This window comes from Rhodnius prolixus, unplaced genomic scaffold, assembly GCF_049639745.1.
Source record: "Rhodnius prolixus isolate KJV_2025 unplaced genomic scaffold, Rpr scaffold_13, whole genome shotgun sequence".
Classification (NCBI taxonomy): domain Eukaryota; kingdom Metazoa; phylum Arthropoda; class Insecta; order Hemiptera; family Reduviidae; genus Rhodnius; species Rhodnius prolixus.
This window is the reverse complement of record NW_027411583.1, coordinates 4,818,321-4,838,325: the sequence shown is the minus strand read 5'-3', so window position 1 is coordinate 4,838,325 and position 20,005 is coordinate 4,818,321. Positions and strand designations below refer to the sequence as shown.

Sequence of the window (20,005 nt, the reverse complement as noted above, 5' to 3'; positions counted from 1 at the left end):
CTCCTCTGTACTTCCATCAGCACGACTGTAAATATAAGGTAATTCGCATCCATTCTGTTCCTGCTAATAAACTAAACGAGAGAATCTGCCTATTCTCAACCATTCCATCAGAATGGTCTGGAGAAAAAAGAAGTCAAGGATATCTACATACCTACCATTTGGCTTGTGAAAATTTGCTTCAGGTAATCATCTCCATTATTTAGTACGTTTTAAGTATTAGCTTTTAACTGATGAGAACTAAAAACCTTTTTTATGATGATTAATCTTTCCCTTTAAATCAGAATAAATAATGTTTCCTTTCACTTTTGTAGAAGATATGTAGAAGTTGAAAAGTATTTGAAAACTTAAAAATTTCATTTAATTATCTAGACTTTTGAGCTAGTTGACAATAAAAAAAAGAACTTTTGTAGGTTTAATTCCATTTTATTGATAAAAAAAAGGTTATTAAACATTTAGGTGTTAATACATGTCAGCTCGGTTGGTTTATTTCAACCATGTTCATTAAGTTTATTGCAGAATTACGTGTGATTATTTTTCATACATCTATGGCAATAAGTGTAACTCAACTAGAACAAATTCAGTACAAAAGTAAAATTGCAACGTAAAAGCCATTCAAGGTCAAATTATTTACTGTTTCGTATGTTTTACAACAGTTACTGAACAATAGAGTTAATGAACTCGTAGTTCATTCTAAAAGACTAATACTCATAAAACATTCTGTTAAAAAGATTTTATTTATTTCTTTAATTCCGGTAAGTAAAAATAGTTCGAGTTTTAATTTGTAGTATCTTTAGACAGTACGTGTTTTAATTCAAGATTAACTACACTTTATTTCATTGAATAATGATGCTTTTCAGATTGAAACAGCCAATACTGGGAGTACTACCTGCAAATCTATTCATCAAATGAAGGTAAAATGAAAAAGACGTGGAGAACATCCATTCAATGAAAATATACAAACAACTTTTGTTATCAGTCAGCTATTATAAAATGTATTATTTAGTTATATAGTTGGTAATATGCATGTATGTCACAATCTAATTAATTTAAATGAAACTTTTACTTTTGTAAATATAATGTATAGCTTGGATGAGAATAAAGAAAACACTTGAATTAAAAAAAAAAGTCTATTTATTTGAATACCTATTTTTTTTACACAGACTTAATATTTATATTCTATTATTGTACAAATAAAACAATAAAAATTATTAAAAAAGCCAAAAGAAGTGCTAAAAAATAATAAAAACTAAAAAAAAGAAAAAATTGGAACAAAAAACATCAAAAATAAAAAATTAGTTCAAGAAAAATCCGGCAGAGAACGCAAAATATCGAAAAAGATAAAAAATTAAAAATTAGTTCTAAAAAAATGCGTAAGAGTACGCAAAACATCAAAAAAGTTAATAAAAAATTAGTTCTAAAAAATCCGTCGGGAGGGCGCCACAAAACAGGCAAGTTTAGCAGTTTGTTTACAAACGTAAACAACTTTGACAGTTAGTAGTTCTAAAAATGACCACCAGATTGCACAGCTGTCACCTCTGGTATATATACGTAAACGTAAACAAATTTTCTTCAGTACGACTTGAGTGATGCAGGGGGGTATATCGCTCTCGCTCGTCACTCCAAAAAACATCGATATCTTGTCGACACCTCTCTCCCAAAGAATCATGATGGCAGTGTAATGGTTATGAAGATGTTGTCGCTTCGACGGCCGGAAAGCAACTATTCTCCCCACCCAACCCCACCCCCGCGACGAACTTTCTTATATACCCTCTGGAGGCCATGTTTCCATAACAACGCGTCACATCACCATGCCAACCGCCAAACATTCAGCAAACTGCCGCTAGATCGCTCCCATGCCCTGTTTTACCATGCTTAAGACTCTCATGACTTCCAAACATTTAACCATGCCAACCACTCTCATGACTTCCAAACATTTAACCATGCCAACCACTCTCATGACTTCCCAACTTTTATCCATGCCAACCACTCTCATGACTTCCCAACTTTTATCCATGCCAACCACTCTCATGACTTCCCAACTTTTAACCATGCTGACGACTCTCATGACATATATACGACCTTGCACTCATATCTAACCGTGCTAACGACTCACATGACTATCTCACATTTAACCATGCCAACCACTCTCATGACTTTTTACATTTAACCATGCTGGCGACTCTCATGACATATATACGACCTTGCACTAACATTTAACCATGCTAACGACTCACATGACTTCCTCACATTTAACCATCCCACAGACTCTCATGACTTTTTCACATTTAATCATGCTAACGACTCTCATGACTTTCTCACATTTTCCCATGCTAACGACTCTCATGACTTTTTCACATTTAATCATGCTAACGACTCTCATGACTTTCTCACATTTTCCCATGCTAACGACTCTCATGACTTTCTCACATTTAATCATGCTAACGACTCTCATGACTTTCTCACATTTAATCATGCTAACGACTCTCATGACTTTTTCACATTTTCCCATGCTAGCGACTTTCATGACATATATACGACCTTTCACTCACGTTTAACCATGCTGATGACTCTAAAGACTTAAATAAGATTACCCATACTTACGATTAACTATGTTGGTCCTAGATCTAGATCTATATAGGACTATCTTGTACTCCCATTTAACCATGCCGGCGACTCTCTAGACCTATATTGAGTCGCTTTGAACATACATTTAATTTATTTTTTGCCGGGTCTCTTGCAACCTATTTATGTATTCATTTTTTTAATTATACACATCACTATTATGCGCGTAAATTTTAGAGCTTTCTTATCAGCTGTTTTTGCTGCTGTTTTAAGTTGGCATAGTCCATATCTTCATTTTTGAGGATCAATCCTTACATAACTACCGGACAGTTTTAATCCTTGCATTTTAAAATGTCAATAATTGTATTTAATTTTTTCCACTGCAAAACTCATGTTAATAAGGGCTTAAGCTATAACACAATGCACAATAAACATCTGAATTAATATATAAAATTAATATATTATTGGAACATTAAGCAAAGTTAATATTTTTTTATACCTTAAAGAATTAAAAAAAAAAAAGAAGGATATTGACTTAAGAAACAATTAGAGCTTAAAAAATAGAATAATAAAATTAAGAAAAAACAAAGACTGAATGAACTTGACTTACTTTCTCCTTAATAAATCTGATTGCAAAATACAACACACACTCCACTAATATGCTAAATTTTTAATTATTTTTAAGAAAACGAATTATTATTTTTTTTTTTTTTTTTTTTTTTTTTTTTTTTTTTTTTTTTGCGCATCAACAGCTGAGGTCATTAGCGCTCGGAGCTTTTTCCAGTGCACTGCCGGCCTCCGGACAGTGTTCTCTCGTTACAGACAACACTGTCCATCACCGGACAGTGAGCTGTAAGAAGCTCCTAGGAAGAGAAAATCTAAGGGTCAGCTGCTGGATTCGAACCCGGGACCTCCGCGTGGGAGTCCAGTATGCTAACCTCATAGCTAATCCCTTCCCTGAAAACGAATTATTATTAGCTAGACTATGTTTTTTGTGATTGAAGGATGATATAGAAATTAACGTGCACGTTTTATGTTGTATTTTTCCTTCAAATTAAAAATTGAATTCCTAGTATTACTAGGAATAATGCTAGAACTAGGATATTAGTATGAAATAATAGATAAAACTACCTGAAGAACTGTTCCCCAGATGGAGTGTAGGTAATTTTCTAGTTTAGTTTATTACTAGAAATAGAATGGATGTTTGTGAGTCACCTCATATTTACGGTCGTGCTACAGTAAGTACTGAGGAGCCCTTAAAATGATCATGTCATGTGAAAGCTGAGCTTAACGGGCTGTAAGTTGACAAAAAATCGAAAAAGCCCAAGGTGAAAGCACTAAACAAAAGAAAAAAATACATTAAGACCTCAGTGTAAATCCTCAATAATTTGTATTTAATTCAAACTATTGTTTTTAAATAAAATTTTCAATCTTGAATTAATAATTCGAAGTGATTCTGATTCGCGTTACCATACAACCCGCCAGATTTAAATGTAAATATAAAATAAAGAAATATTTTTATATTTACATTTGAATTTGGCGGGTTATATGGTAACAGCGAATTAGAATCACTTCGATATTAGGCCACACCTCCGTGGGCTATTGTAAAGATTTACCAATACTTTAATATAAAAGTTCAAAGTCAAAAATGCTAATTTTCTAAAAAAAAAAATCAATAAAGTTTCTAAATGTTCAAGTAGTAAAGTTTTCTTTAACTTCAACCTTTCTTTTAAGAAATTCCCATTCAAAGGGAAAGATTAATCATCATAAAAAAAGGTTTTAGTTCATTTTTGTTAAAAGGTAATACCTAAAACGTACTAAATAATGGATAAGATTACCTGACGCAAATTTTCACAAGGTTAATGGTAGGGTTCGTCCACTTCTTCCACCATCTAATATTTACAAACTTACTGTTGAATATTTAAAAGGGACCGCAGATGTAATCACATCACATGAAAATTAAACATTTCTGAGCTGCAAGCCGGCAAAAGGTTAGAAAAGCCCATGGATGAAAGTACTTGGCATTTATAGAGAATTAATAATAATAAATATAAACAATAATATAATAAATTAATAATTTTACCTAAATTCACACCTTGAGTAAGTCTGCAGAAATCGGAATACTTGTTTTGTTGAAGTAAATCTTTTATCAAACAGTTCAAGTACGTAGCAACTAAATTAAACCATTCTGTTAATTAATTTTCTTGAAAAAGTTCATTTTGGTTCAAAATAATTAAGTATTTTAACAGAAACAATGTTCCCATCACCCCCTACACTCAACACTTGCAAGCTGACTAAGTGAGGAAGGTTACACTCATGTTGTGCATACGTTTAAACACAAAATATTAATAAATCGTAAACTTTTTTGTCAAAGTCGAAATAAAAATTAATTTAAACCAAGTTCTTATAGAAGGGTTCTTTTCCGTACGTTTAATGCATTTGTAAAACTTTAAAATTCTAAAGTTGGAGTTGTATATTTCATTGGAGGGGGTACGAATTTTAGCGAAAAACATTTCTTTCACTTACACAGTGAAACAGTTATACATATTTTAGTGGAATAATGATGAGCGAATAATTTAAGAACAGAGAATAAAATATAAAATATTTTCGAACGTTTCTATACGGTTGAAATTACAAGCTGCAGTGTGAATGAAATGTAAGGTACTTGCTGATTTATGAATCTTTTGTCGTTTAACCAACTCAAACACTTAACTTTTTTATACTTTTCGTAAAAAAGACTAATAAGCTGGGATTATACTTCGCTGGATAAAAATATTAATAGACTTACACAGTTCATTCCTTCGCTGATCACCAAGAAGAGCACACCTGTATTTCAAATAGTTCTGTAAAGTGTAAAAAGCTAATTAAGAATTAAATTTTAATAATTGAGGAATGAACATTGGATTTTATATAAAGTTTTTTTTTTTTTTTTAAGAAACAATTTATATTTCATCAAGTATCTATCAGTAGGTGAACTTATGTGAATAATTTAGTGTTTATTAATTAATAAGCATCAATTGGATTCTTTACTTTATTAAATAAAAAATTTACAATCTGAACTTTTGTCTAGTTATTTATTTTTGTTTTGCAGGTTACATATATATATTTATTTGTATTTTTTAAAAAATAAATTGTATTAGTGTACACATATATAATCAATACTTTATATACATGAAAAAGTTTATGTAGGTTGTGCAAAATTTAGTATTTCTTGTTAAATTTTTGTTTGTATGTATATTACAAAATAGTAAAATGAACTAAGCAAGATATTACTAACTTAACATAATAAAACATAAAAATGCCGTTTCTAAATAATTATTTATAAAAGACTAGCTGGGGTTTATTTAAAAGAGAAATTATTATACATACGAAATATTATTATGAAAAGAAGTAGAAAGAATGATGGAAAAATGAATTTATTCATTAAAAACTACTCCAATTTTTAAGAATGTTTAAGGGATCAAAGTTTGGAATATTGTTAGCTTAAAGTTTACGAGAAAAACTGGTAAACACATGATCATAAAATATACGATGATATACAGGCATCTGAACATAAATCCATTGATCTCTGGAAAACTATGAAAACGTGATCCAAGTTAACCGGAATTCCATAAAGTTGTGCGCAAATATTCAGTGTTTTAAGCCTTAACTTTGTGAATAGAGAAGTCAAATTTTCAACACAAAACAAACTGAATGAACATGGATGAAATCAACATGTAGACTTGAATGTAAAGATTAAAAAAAAAAAAATAAATAAAATCTTACTTACATCTTAATGGAATTGAATTTATTAAAATCTCCTGTCAAAACTACTATAGAAAATAAGTCACCTGAATTCTTTAAAAAGACGGTTTTTATAAGGTAATGGATTAAATATAGTATGTTTTTGTTGGCTGCACTTAAAAAAACTTTATATGTTAAGCTCTTGAATCATCGCATTGCAGAATTTATATTGGAATCATCAAATGGCTAGACATTTTGACCATGATCACTAGCAGTAGTAGAACAGATTAAGTCCCTTTTTTTGTAATGGAAAAACGCAACTATATCCCTTACAACTTTGATCCTCAAAAAAAATGTTTCCACGATGTTATAAAATAATTTATTACAGATTCAGAATGTAAAATATAATAAAATAAGAAAATGCAAATATTATTTTAAAAGAAACACGACAATTTTTAGGAAAAAAATCCTTGATATTTAGTTCGCAACTGTATACACAAAATGAAACACACTTTAAAATTTCATGTACACCTTCAAAAATAGATAGAACAAAAAATAAATTTTTGAAAATATAGATTAGAAATTTATATTTTTTATTTTTGTAGAATGAAATTTCAATTTATGTTTCATCTCAAGCCAACATAATATTTTTATATATATAGTTTATTCTCACTTATATAAATTACTTTTCATTTCATGATAATATAATAATCTAAGTTGAAAAACCCCATTTGTTGCTTAATGTACTATTTACAATTATCAAATAAAAAATTTCTTATTTTTTAAAAACTATATCCTTCTCATTAATTTTCCCTTTCACTTTATTTCTCAAATATAATTTAAAAAAAATCTTTCTTTCAGTTTTAAGATGCAATATTTAAATGATTACTAAAAGAAATTAAAATTAACAGTTTTACAGCCGTCGAAATAAACCGAATTGGCACACTGGCAAAAAAATTAATACAAAAAAAAAAATAGTGCGTTGACTGCTTTTGCTTTTAATCAGAAAAACAATATATAAAATCAGAATACAAATTCGAGCTTCTAAAGAAATCACATGCAAAGTACAGAAACTTTCATCAAAGAAGGGTTCAAGCAAATCTATCAATAGAAGTACTAAACGAGTACTGGACCAGAAATTAATGAAGATGTGTTGTAATCTTGGATATATAAATAAACACCCTTAGGTTTATTCTTTACTCAGGAAAAATAAAAGAAATGATATGCAAGAGTGAATAATACGGCAATGTTTAAGAAGATGACTGTTTACTCGTTGCATTCTTCAAATTGGTGTACCCAGTCATCACAAAGGAATTATACGTAGTAACTCCCAAGAAAATAAATTAAGACGAGTTGAAGATACCTGTCAGTATCCCAAATTCAAATTTTGCATATTTTTCACATCGGTGTTTGCCTCCAAAAGAGGAATCAGTCAAAAGACACTTATTTATGTTTCGTAGACCATTCCTCACAGAATCTCCATCGAGTATGAGATTTCAAAAAAAAAAAAAAACTAAAAAATACGATTTAAATTAGGATGAATAAATGATTTCTAATATGAGTAATACATTGTGAAGCTAACTCTTTTGATGCATTGCATTATTATAGCACTGTATTCAGTTCCTTACCGAATCAATGTACGAAGGGTGTCGCAAGGGCATGCAGGTCATACAGGTTATGAAAAGGTGAACTAGCCTTAGAAACCAGTAGGTTTTTCTTTTAGGGATAGGGCTCCGATGCGAAACATAGCCAGCCATACTCGAAATGTGTAAGGGCTAAGGTAAGGTTTGCAACGCTTAACATTAAGAGGGCATGGATGTGTAAAAAGGAATCTAAATTAACGCAAAAAAAAAAAAAAAAATGGCCACACGTTTAAAGTTATTTGTCGTCTAATTTGTTATCGCTCGTTAACCTATCCAATTAACAGGTAACGCCTAATCAAATATGCAATCAAAAGAAACCCTAATAATTATTTTATAATAATCAAAACAAACGAAAGTTTTTCAATTTTTAAATTTTTCATAAATTATTTTACAAATATCACAGGTTTTTCTTTTTTAATTAAATTTACCAAATCTAACATCTCGTTAGTTTGGGAATCAATTCTATTTTTTATTCCCTCTAAAAAAATAAATGAAATAAATTAGAACATAATTGCATAATTTTCCGCCCACAAAAGTAATTAAAAAATCATAGGTAACTAAGCGCCTATGTGTAATTGAGTGCGATTCTTTAATTTTAGTAATAACAATAAAAGAAGCAAATTTTGAATTTTAAAACTTTAAAAAGAATTCGATAAACATTATTAACCTTAATTTCATCCTTGTCAAATAAAAGATAAACTATCTTAGTTTACTCCATTCTCTTTCACATTATAAATTATTTTATATTACAAGATAAAATTTACCAATAATATAAACTTATAGCAATTGGTAATAATTTTATTTACAATTTCAAATATATGTTAAAATATTTCTTTTTAATTTAATGAATGATTTTATAATATACACACATTAATAAGTGTTTTATCAATTTTTTTTTTTTTTTTTTTTACATATAATAATCGGGAGGAGTCGAGTGCTTTCATTAAAGTTTGTTTTTATTAACAATGAATACTAAATGTATTTACAATTTTTGTTTTTTTAGTTTGTTCAGCAAGGAGGAATTAAATTGTAAAAATTAGCTTGGAAGACCGCAGGTGTTTTTTTTTTTTAATTAATTTAAAACCACAGATGAAAATTCCAAGCTGGGATGTACCACAAATTTTCTTTGTGTATATACATAAAAGTTATTCATCGTAGACAACTATATAATAGTCTAAAGAAAAACTAAAATTTTAAAAAAGTTTCATGACTTTATAAATAAAAAATGTATTACTTTTATCAGAAAAATCGATTTTTTTTTTTTTAATATTTCCTTAAAATAGAACCATTGAACATTATTCAATGAATGGTGTGTTTAATTTTTCTTTCATTATATAATATAATATAAAAATAAATAATATTTAATTTTGGAAATATAACACCTTTTTTCCAGTTTTAGAAAATATTTACATTTTTTTTTTTTTAAACAAAAGATTTAGTTTACATTGGATGTAAAATTTTTTGCTCTAAAATGTTCTTTGCAGAGTATTCATAGTGAGATTCACTGTTGCGCAACTTAAAAATGGAGCGCTTATTTAAGACTAATTTATCAAAATACCTGTGCTTATCCTGCGAGAAAATGATCTTTATTGATTACTGGTTTTTGGCATGATAGGATCGATAAATAGGGCAAGGCGCTTACTTAAGCAACTTCAGATTAAAATGCTTGAAAATTCTGGCATTCTAGCAGTAAATAGAATTTAAAAAAAAAAAATAGAGCAGGTCTCCAAATGGGTGGTTCTAGATTCCAACCTTAGATAAAAGGTAAAAGATAAAGAGATTGTTCGGCTAGGATTGCCACAGAAAGCTGTTCCCGCCTGAAACTTATGTATGGGCAGAGGTGTTTATTGGTTAGAAATCACGTCCAACAGATAGCCCAGATCTTTGACTGAACCGATAGCTAAGAGATTCCAGAACACCTCTGCCTGTCACCTAAAGCACTTAAAATATTTTAAATAGGTAAGTTATTTAGGATTTAGGTTATCTAAGCCTTATGCGACTTTCAAGTACCTTGAGACCAGAACAGACGATAAGCTAAAAACGTTTTAGTGGGGAAATCCAGAACTTTGCAAATCTACTCTTCTTAGCCAAAGAAACTGAATGAGTCTTGCAACATTTACAAGCTTGATTCAAGTGTCACTCTTGGTGGCAGTTTATCAAGTTTTAACGTAAACAAAAAATAACCACATTAATTGTTACATACTAAATAAAATACATGCTAAAAAGATCATTGGCAACATTTTACATCATGCATGCACTTTGCTATTTATACTAAAATGCAAAGAATAGAATTAAAATAAGTTATTTTCTCACAAAGCTTCAGGAAATTAAAAGAGAAAAAATTAAGCTGCCCCTCAAAAATAAAGCTCTACAGTTACAAATGAATTTCTGTCAAAAAAAATTCAGTAAAAAACACGTTTTAGTCTCACATTAGCAGATTTTGCACGCTAAAGAGATCCATCCAATAAATACGAATTTACCATTAATTATTACATTTTACTGAGATTTAAACCTCATAGGCTGAAGGTGTATATATACGTATATATATATATAATGATCCATAGAGTGTTCATTTTAAGACTGTTCAAATGCATTTCATGCTTAAACGGTTAATCTGAGCAAAAAATGGTAGAGGAAAAATTTGTTGCCCGTCACCTCTAGTTTCAGAATGTGTGACTTGATTTTAGATTCCTGCCCGCATATGCGGCTGACGCGCGTCCAAAAGTAAGGGTATGCAGTTGACCCCCATTTTCATATACACAGTTTTAAAACGTATGAAAAGTTATGAAAGAAACTGGAAACCGCAGTTCGAAAGGTGCTAGGCCATTTCAAAATCTGATATTTATTAATCACATTTCAATTTTTTAACTTGTTATCAAAGAGATAGAAGAGCACGCGATAGGTCATTTTTATGTATTTTTTCATCCCTTTTCTACTGAAAATATTGCCAAGGCAGTAAAGCTAGTATTTTTCATATTATCGGGAAATAAGTAGTTTTCCGAGTGATTTTCGATGAAATAATCAAATGTTAAGATCTTAAGATGTTCATAAGCATAGACAAAAGGGTTAAAAAATAATTTTACTTCTGTTGCAAACAAAAGGTTCAATAATTTTTTGGTAATTTTAGAAGAGTTCCGTTTAATTACCAAAAGAATTGGAAATCAAAAATTGGTTAAAACTTATTTCTTAACTTATCAAATAATGCACTTTACGCAGTTTGTGCAGCATGTGCATGTACTGTGGTGCCTTATGCCTCCTTTAGCTCGCAAGCATTTCTACATTCTCAAATGGAGGCAATCTACTGCTCTCAGTATCTGATCTGGAGAAACTTCTCTGCAGACCACAGATATTCTTCTGATGTCAAGGGCGGTCATAAACCTTATTTTTTTAATACTCCCCCCTAAGAAATAATCTAGCGGTGTCAAATCGAGAGATCTTGCTGACCTAGAAGTTGGTCCACCCCGGCACGAGATCAGATTTATGGAAGAATGTCTGAGGTCTGCAGAGGAATTCCACCAGATCAGATATAGAGAACAGTAGATAACTTTATTTGAGAATGCAGATATGCTTGCGAGCCTGAGGAGGCACCTCAAGACACAGTACATGATGCACAAAGCTGCTTAAAGTGCATTATTTGATTAACTAAGGAATAAGTTTGATCCTTTAAATGTTAAGATATAGAACATTTAAATATGTGACAGAGATCTCCATATTTTTTTGATATTATACGCAACTATTCAAAAATTACCAAAAAAATGTTGAACCTTCTTGATTGTAACTGAAGTAAAATTATTTTTTAGCCATTGTGTCTATGCTTGTGAACATCTAAAGCTCTAAACATTTGATTATTGCTTAGAAAATCACTCGGAAAACTAATTATTTCCCGATATTAAGAAAAATACCAGCATTACTATCTTGGCAATATTTTCAGTAGAGAGGGGATGAAAAAATATATTAAAATGACCTACCACGTACTCTTCTTTCTCTTTGATAAGTTAAAAAATTGAAATGTGATTAATAAATATATTTTATAATATTATAAAAATAGATTTAGAAATGGCCTAGAGCCTTTAATTTTGAAGATATCAAACTGCGGTTTCCGGTTACATTAATAACTTTCTATACCCTTTAAAACTAGGTACATGAAAATGGAGGTCAGTCATCTGAGAACCCTTACTTTTAGAAGCACATCTAAAATTAGGTCACATTTTCTGAAACTAGAGGAAACGGACAACAAAATTGTTCCTCTACCATTTTTTTTTTGCTCAGATCAACCGTTTAAGCATGAAGTGCATTTGAGCCGTCTTAAAATGAACTCCCTGTATACTCATTATACTTGTTTATTTATGTAAACAATTAATGTTTAACATAGCAATTCATTTATGCCATCACAATGTAAACTCAATCTTTTTGTTTATAACAGCGTCAAATATTAGTTTCTCATAACCAATAAAAAATTATTCTCTTTCTATAATAAAAATCAATCATTAATTTTTCCCCCTCCATTAACTCATTTTGGTTTCGATATTGTTAAATACATAAAAATATTTTTTTTTCTTCTTCTTTTTAAACAAACTTCGCTTTCAAAGCGTAATAGAAGTAATAACAAAGAAAACTATCCCGGCACTTGGTGCTTCTTTTAGTTACAATTTCTCTTTTCTTGTTCTTTATATTTAATCATTTAGATATATATATATAAATATAAATGACAATATTTCTACATAGATATGTCCTTAAAAAATAATCCTATTTATTTTATTTATTCTTACTTAAATTCAATGAATATACAAATAAATTGTTTTCTTTTAAAAAAAATCAATCACAAAAAATTGTAGAAACATAAATTTACCATTTTATTAGCATTCCTAAAAAAAATTTAAATGTGCGTTTTTAAAACCATAATTTTTATGATGAATAGTAATTAAAAAATATATTTGCAACTAAATAAATGAAATAAAATAAGTCTCAAATCATATATTCTATTCCTAAACGTTTTCAAAGAAATGAAAAAAAAAAAAAACCTGACGTCACAGTGAGAAATTTTCCTTACTCAAAATCCTAAAAACGCACGTTTTTTGTGTTGATTTTTTTTGTTGTTGTTCCTATCGTGGTTTTACCCGGGGAAAGGTTAATTTAAAAAAAGTCAACAAACGCAACGAGAGACCAAGTTATAACCTTTCTTTTCTTGGGGCTTCCAAAAATAGAGAAAGCGCATTGCGGATCTTTTTTTCATGATTTCTTTCTTCTTCTTTTTTTTTTGTGAGATAGAAAATATACTTATTTATATTTCAATGATTTGATGCTATTTTAAGTTATTCATTGAATCCAAGAAAAACAAACAAATATTGTGGCCATAAGTAACAATGGAGAATAGCTGACGTTATTTGCTGCAGAAGGATCATTCTTTGATGGTATATTTTTATTTGTTTTTGGATCACCAATGGCTACTTTTAAAGTATTGTCATTGTCTTCTATCACTACTGAAACAGAAGTTACAAACAAAAACATATTAGAATTGATTAATGATTTTTTTTTTACTTTAAGTCAGTAAAAAGTGAAAGTAAAGTAAATATATTTTTCTGGCGGGCTTTCTGTCCAACTACTAATTAGGTGTCGTGGACGGAGGCGACTAGCAAACATACTTTACTGTAAATTTCTCAAATTAAACATTAAATAAAATCCTAGGTCTAGACCAGAAACTGAACCTAGTAACCAACAATACTTATAAGCTTTACAGGACTTGCCTCTAACTGCTCGGCTACAGTGGCGCCTACTTTTAGTCATTAAGGCGCTTGACAGCTTTATAGCTCTGCAGGACTTTATAATTCTGCAAATGGTGTTCTAAGAAGAGAAAATTGCAGACAGAGCTGAACATGAACTCAGAATTTCGGGGTAATCACTAAGCTAATCCACTCCCTTCTCCTCACTCTTGTAAATGATATATATATATCATTTATATATAAAAGACGCGTCATTTATCTAAAATCATTGGCGCCTAGAGCCTTTATTAATGCTTTACCGGCCATAGAGCAGTGATCTGTCGTTACAGACAATAGAACATTAAAATCGCAAGCGATTTCTGAAGTTTGGTGCTTGCAAATTATTCAAGAGTAAAACGTTCTCACAACTCTGGTACTAATGAATGACTCAAGCGTGGGAGGTTCTTTTTGTTTCACTCTATTTATGGTTCAAGAATAACAACTTCTTTTCTAGGGAACAACCTCGATTCTAGTTACGATTATGTGGAGTTTTAATGAAATGTTTGACTTGAAATTGGATATTGTGTAAAATAATTCCATCATATGAAGACCAGTTACCAATTATGAATACCGATTGAGGGATTTTAAAATAATGCAACAAATGTCTACACTTACAAACTTGGTTTCATGCCAAGTTTCATCGAGTAATTATAGCATTTCCCCAGAGCTTTGGTTTATAAGGCCTAGTAGCTAGGGTTCAGAGATACCAAGGGGCACAACAACCCTTGGCTTATAAGGCCAAATTAGATAAAATCAGGGAATATTCAGGCGTATGAAGATATTCGGGATATTATATGGAGGTTTAGTTTATATCGCACAAAAATTAACGCTAGAAAATTCAACTTTACTGGACCTCGAAGTTCAGTAAATAGTTTCACTATAACAGCATGAGAACACCTCTAAGGTTGATGAAATAACCGGGAATAGTTAGCATCTGCAGGAGACACATGATGCTGCCACTACTCAGCTACGTCGACAAACGAAAGAGATCTAAGAATGATCCAATAAATCGATGCATTTTCAATCGATCAATGAGTGTGCACAAGAATTTTACAAAATGGGTTCAAATATTCTCCTTTTTTTTTTAATGATCAATCGGCAGATCATGTGACGTCGAAGGACTGAAAGAGCAAAGAGTCAAAAGAATCATTATTCTGGGAAAGTTAATCTTACTAATCTTGAAAAAATGTTCCTATATTAACAGTGCTTAAAAGAATGCCTCATATTTTGACTACTATGAAGTGACCCTGTTCCATACTACCATAAAAAAATATCAATTACCTCCTGGGTTGACAGCATGATCTCCTGATCCAGAACCTTCTGTCCAATAAGGTTGTTCGTATTCTTCATCATCAGTTGGCCAAGACGACCTGGATGGTCCTGCACCACTACCGCTTCCTTCACTCTTAATCAGAGATTCACTTTCTAAACCCCATTTTTCGCTTAATCTGCTAACTACAACCTACAACAATAATTTGTTCATTAAATATTGAATTGATTACATCTCAATTTTCAACATTACTTTGAGAGCAGCTTCTTCTATGATATTCCATATGGTTTCATTAATTCAAAACAGAAAAACTAATTCAAATGTATTAACATGTCGAGTCTATATAAAAGAACAGCACTAAACCTTATTCTACGAAACTTTTAATCGCTGTGTTACTCTAAACCAATGAAAAATTACTGATCTAATAACTAGGACGCTGGATAAGGTGACGAATCTAGAATTTTTTCTAGATTCTCTATTTTGTGAACCATCTTTACTAGAATTGGAATCAAAAACACTTCGTGGCTTGCTATCATTCTTCCAGCTCCTTTAACGCAACGACTGATAACATCTGAGATAATGTAGTATAACAACATTTGCTACTGAAAAGCTCAGACAACACATGACTCTTCATCAAAAATCAGACTACATTAATAAAAAATATTAAATGAGAACAAAACTAAGATTAAATTTTAAAAGATTATCAAATGATGCTAATACACTTATCATGTGATTTTATCATTGAGAAAATTTACAAATAATCAACTGATGTAACAATTAGAAAACAGTTAAAATGTTAATTTGGTGCTCGAAAGCCAATAACCGGATATTACCATCTCTCTACTATCACACTGCAGAATCTCCTCAAACCAAAGTATATTATACCCAACAATTGTTTATCACTTTTTTAATAATTTATAGAAGTAACTAACTTGTCTCATATGCCTTAATTTATCACTAAGATGACCAATTCTAGCATCTGGTTGGGCAGCAGTCCATGACATTTCTGGATTATATTTTTGAGCATCCATCCCTGGTCTCACTAAGGCCTTTGTGTATCTGTAACAAACAAGTTTTGTTTTGTTAGTTTCATTATACGTATGTCCCTCACTTATTTAATCGATTAGGAAATATTTTCCAGATTAATTTTGCAACTAAGAATAATAAACCATTTTTTCAGTAACAGAAAATAAATACTATTGTGCTGCTGACTCTTTCAAGATTAGTTCAAAAACCAGAACTAACCCTTATCAGGAAATATGGCATCGTTATAAGATTCATGACTAATGAAAAAACACTACACACGGTTAACGTGAAAAATAAATAGCTATTATTTCGTTAAACCATTAAAAAAATTGCATTTAGAACGATAAGTAACCGTTAAAGTTGGATGATAACACGTGCAAGTCCAGCTACGGTCACCTGCAACCTCCATGATAAGGGAAGGTTAAAAAGATAACCTACCACTATCGATAAAATTAGAGTTTGAAATCGATATTCATTTTTTTCACCACAAATAATGAAATAATTATTTTTGATCAATAAATTTCAAAATCATGTCCGATTTATTGGTAAAAATAGAAATCAATTTTTGAGTTTTATTGATTCCATTAAAAATAATGATCACCCTCTGAGCGATACTTTTTTCAATTAAATTATTAATTCTAGGATTGAAAAATAATAAAAACATTGTTCAAATCGAGCTGAATCAAATTAAATGACAATTTTTCCCAATAAAATTATAATTTTGAAATGTTTTCCCATTTAATCAAGTTGAAAGACAGTTTTCCATTTATTTCATTTTATTTCCTCTTCTCCTTCACTGTGATATGCTACAAATAAAGTATTCATATTGAGGAAATATATAACAAGAAATTTTAGAGCCGAATGGAAAAACCTACTGAAATAAACAGGCAAATGGCGTTGTTTATTTCTTATTATTTATTCATTTTATTTTTTCCTGCTTTACTGAGAGAGTGTGCAAGTCCTAAGAGATAAAGTAGGACTTGTGAGAGCCCAGGACGTCCTGGAATAAATAGTATTATCACGTGAATGTTTTTGTTTTTCCGTCTAATACTTGCACATCACAAATAAATCTGTCGCATTTCCACCTTAATATGAAACTCTTATATACCATTTCTACTGATCTTGCAGAATATGTTTTATTGATCTGTTTTATACCAGAGCAATTGGGAATAATTGAATAATTGAAAACGTTTTCTACTTTTTATCTTCGATATTTTGATTAGTATAGCGATTATCTTAACTTTTGTAATATTTAATGGAATGTACTTATATCGATTTCAAATCTACTAAGTCGGCGAATGTAGAATGAGACAGAAACCAGAGAATTCAAATTCTCTACTCCCTCAAATTGATTAATGTCTCTCACACGACCAATGAAATTCCAAAATCGATTAGGGTGAACATGAGACAGATAACAAAAATCAACAATATATTATCTAGCACCAAGGTTGTTGAAATTAATTTCCACAGCTTTTGCCAGTTCTTAAAGCAAATTTTGCAGCACATTTGTTACGATGAAAGAAATCCTTTTACGCATAGCTCAAGCACAATCAATATCTTGAAGAACTGAGCAAAGGAAGATCACTATGCTGACAACATATATAAATCAAAATGAACAAACAACTAGTAGACTTAAAAATTTAAAAGTTCATCTATCTTGAGGGAAGTTTAGAAGCTAAAGACAGTGTAGTCTAACATCGTTCTAAATTAACAAAACTAACAATCAGAAGAAGAGGTGGTGAGGTCGAACAGAGAGATGCCTTTAATTAGAAATGCAGAAAAATCACCTAAAATATCCTGACAAGAACTATCATTATAAATAGTTTTAGTTTTGCGATTACTACAGAGAAGTAAGACTATTTCTCTTACATAACTATAAGACTATTCCTTAATTAAACACATTTATTAGTTTGTTTAAAGTAAATTAGTTGACACTTTGTAAGTTTATGGCAAAAGAAATGCAATTTAACCAAAGGAATACCGAGTAAACTTTGGTTTTAATGGAAAAAACTTACTTCTTTTTTGGCTTCCCATTGGCTGCAAAGAATGCAATAAATACGAAGAATTAGATACAACAAGACAACGTACATTTTTCGCGAAATATTAACAAGGTCTCAAAAGCAGGTGACTATCTTCAGTGTAACCAATTCTTTTGGATCATTCTTATTTTAATTTCTTCAATTGTCACATTATGTGGAAGACCAGAAACTCAGATGTCTGAGAAGGAAGATCTAGTTTAGTCTTAACTCTTGATTAAATTGTTGTTTTTAGGGATTTCAGCTCCAAAAGGGATTTGTGGCCAGGCTACCTCTTAAGACACTAAATTCTTGAAACTTCACCTTATTAACTGCTACCACAATAACTGTCAATGACAGTCCCTTTCTCAAAGGGATAATTTAATAACAAAAATTGTTCAAATTAAACTATAGAAACAATGCAAATATTTTAAAGCAAAGAAAACTCCCTTTAATTAATAAATAAATAACTAAGATCAAATTTAATTTGAACTAGTTTTATAAGGATGAAGTTTTTTTATTTTATGCAAGTTTAACATTGATTACTTTAGAAAAACAGGCTATTTCTATCACTAAAACCATTTCTAGGGCCTAAGTGTCCTTTACTTATTGCCCTTACTAGATAATTTATATTCAATGCGTGCTCTTCCGCCACTTTTGCTCTTCTTCTTCTTCTTGAGAGACTACATAACGTTGCGGATGAAGAATTGTGACAATCACTTATACATTTCACTTTATAAATAGTGCATTTTAGCATAATCGATAGAATGCAACGCTATTTATGCATTATGAATAATAATACATGCATGTTATTATAACCTGCAAATATAAATATCTATTTACCTATTTTTTGGAATATATTGATCACTATACTAAGTTTTTTGATATTAAAGCTCTCCATTTTTTCTTAACACAATCATTAACAATTCTAATTTCCGTATTTCTTTAAAAATTAAAGGAAATGTGAAGATATAGTAAAATTTAATTACCTTCCCTTCAAATTGTACAAAACTTAGTAATTAGTTAGAAGTTTCGAGGTTATAATGAAAATAGAATATGGATATATGTCTAGTTATGTGTTAACTGTGTTTTACTAATTTTGTAGCTCCTCTATTTTTTTGCGACAACTATATCTTTAAAATAACGCCACTTTACGATCGAGTACGAGGTGAGGCTATTAAATAACGAAACTGATGCTGCTTCAGAAGAACTATGCATGCGCCAAATCCTAACGACCGACAGCTGTGCAGCGTAAAGCCTTCTCTTTTGATTGCAGCGTCTCACGTGTTTGTAGAGAAATCTTTCTTACCGGAACCGCTGTTTGTGTAAGAGGTGTTTGTTTCGTTTTGCCGAAAACATGATACTACATATATATTATAGTAGAGCAACGAATTGTCGTGAAATTTCACATGGAAACTTGATAAAACCGCTACTGAAACTTATCTTTTATTAAAAGAAGTTTGTGGCAATTAATGTTAATTACGTGAGCGAGTTTTTTGAGTGGTTCAAGCGTTTCCAAGTTGGCCGAGAAGGCGTCGGAGATGAAGGACCGCCCAGGTCGCCCTTCCACGTCCAAAACGGATGAAAATATAGATTATAATTAATCAACATTACTAGCGTGAGATGCTTGTTCAACTCCGTTGAAAGAGTAAGGAAAAAATGACCCGATTTGTGGAAGAACAAGTCACAGGGTTCTCCATCAAGACAACGCGCCGGCTCACACTGTATTGTCTGTCCAAGACGTTTCTAGCTAAGTGCAACATCCCAGTTTTAGCCCATCCACTTTATTCGCCTGACCTGGCCCTATGTGACTTTTATCTGTTCCCCAAAGTCAAATCTGCGTTAAGAGGAACACGATTTCAGTCTGTTGAAGCTGTGAAAGAAAAAGCGGCACGCGTCATGCAGGAGCTCACAGAAAAAGACTTCCAGCACTGTTTCGAACAATGGTAAATTCGCATGGAGCGTTGTAGGGATAGGGGAGGGGTGTATATTGAAGGTGATAATAAC

General features: G+C 30.8%; 1 protein-coding gene across 5 annotated transcripts in view; it reads right to left on the bottom strand.

The window, feature by feature from the left end:
* Positions 1–8,808: 8,808 nt before the first annotated feature.
* Positions 8,809–20,005, bottom strand: part of dally (division abnormally delayed protein) — a 442,796-nt gene continuing 431,599 nt past the window's right edge. For 4 of the 5 annotated variants that reach the window (XM_074115962.1, XM_074115960.1, XM_074115963.1 and 1 more), the window contains 3 exons: positions 15,890–16,016; positions 14,969–15,149; positions 8,809–13,408 (listed from right to left, as the gene is read on the bottom strand). In XM_074115962.1, the coding sequence (XP_073972063.1) occupies positions 13,245–13,408; positions 14,969–15,149; positions 15,890–16,016 (472 nt within the window). In that variant the 3' untranslated portion in view covers positions 8,809–13,244. The remainder of the gene's footprint in view (positions 13,409–14,968; positions 15,150–15,889; positions 16,017–20,005) is intronic. The other variant, XM_074115961.1, reaches the window with a different exon arrangement.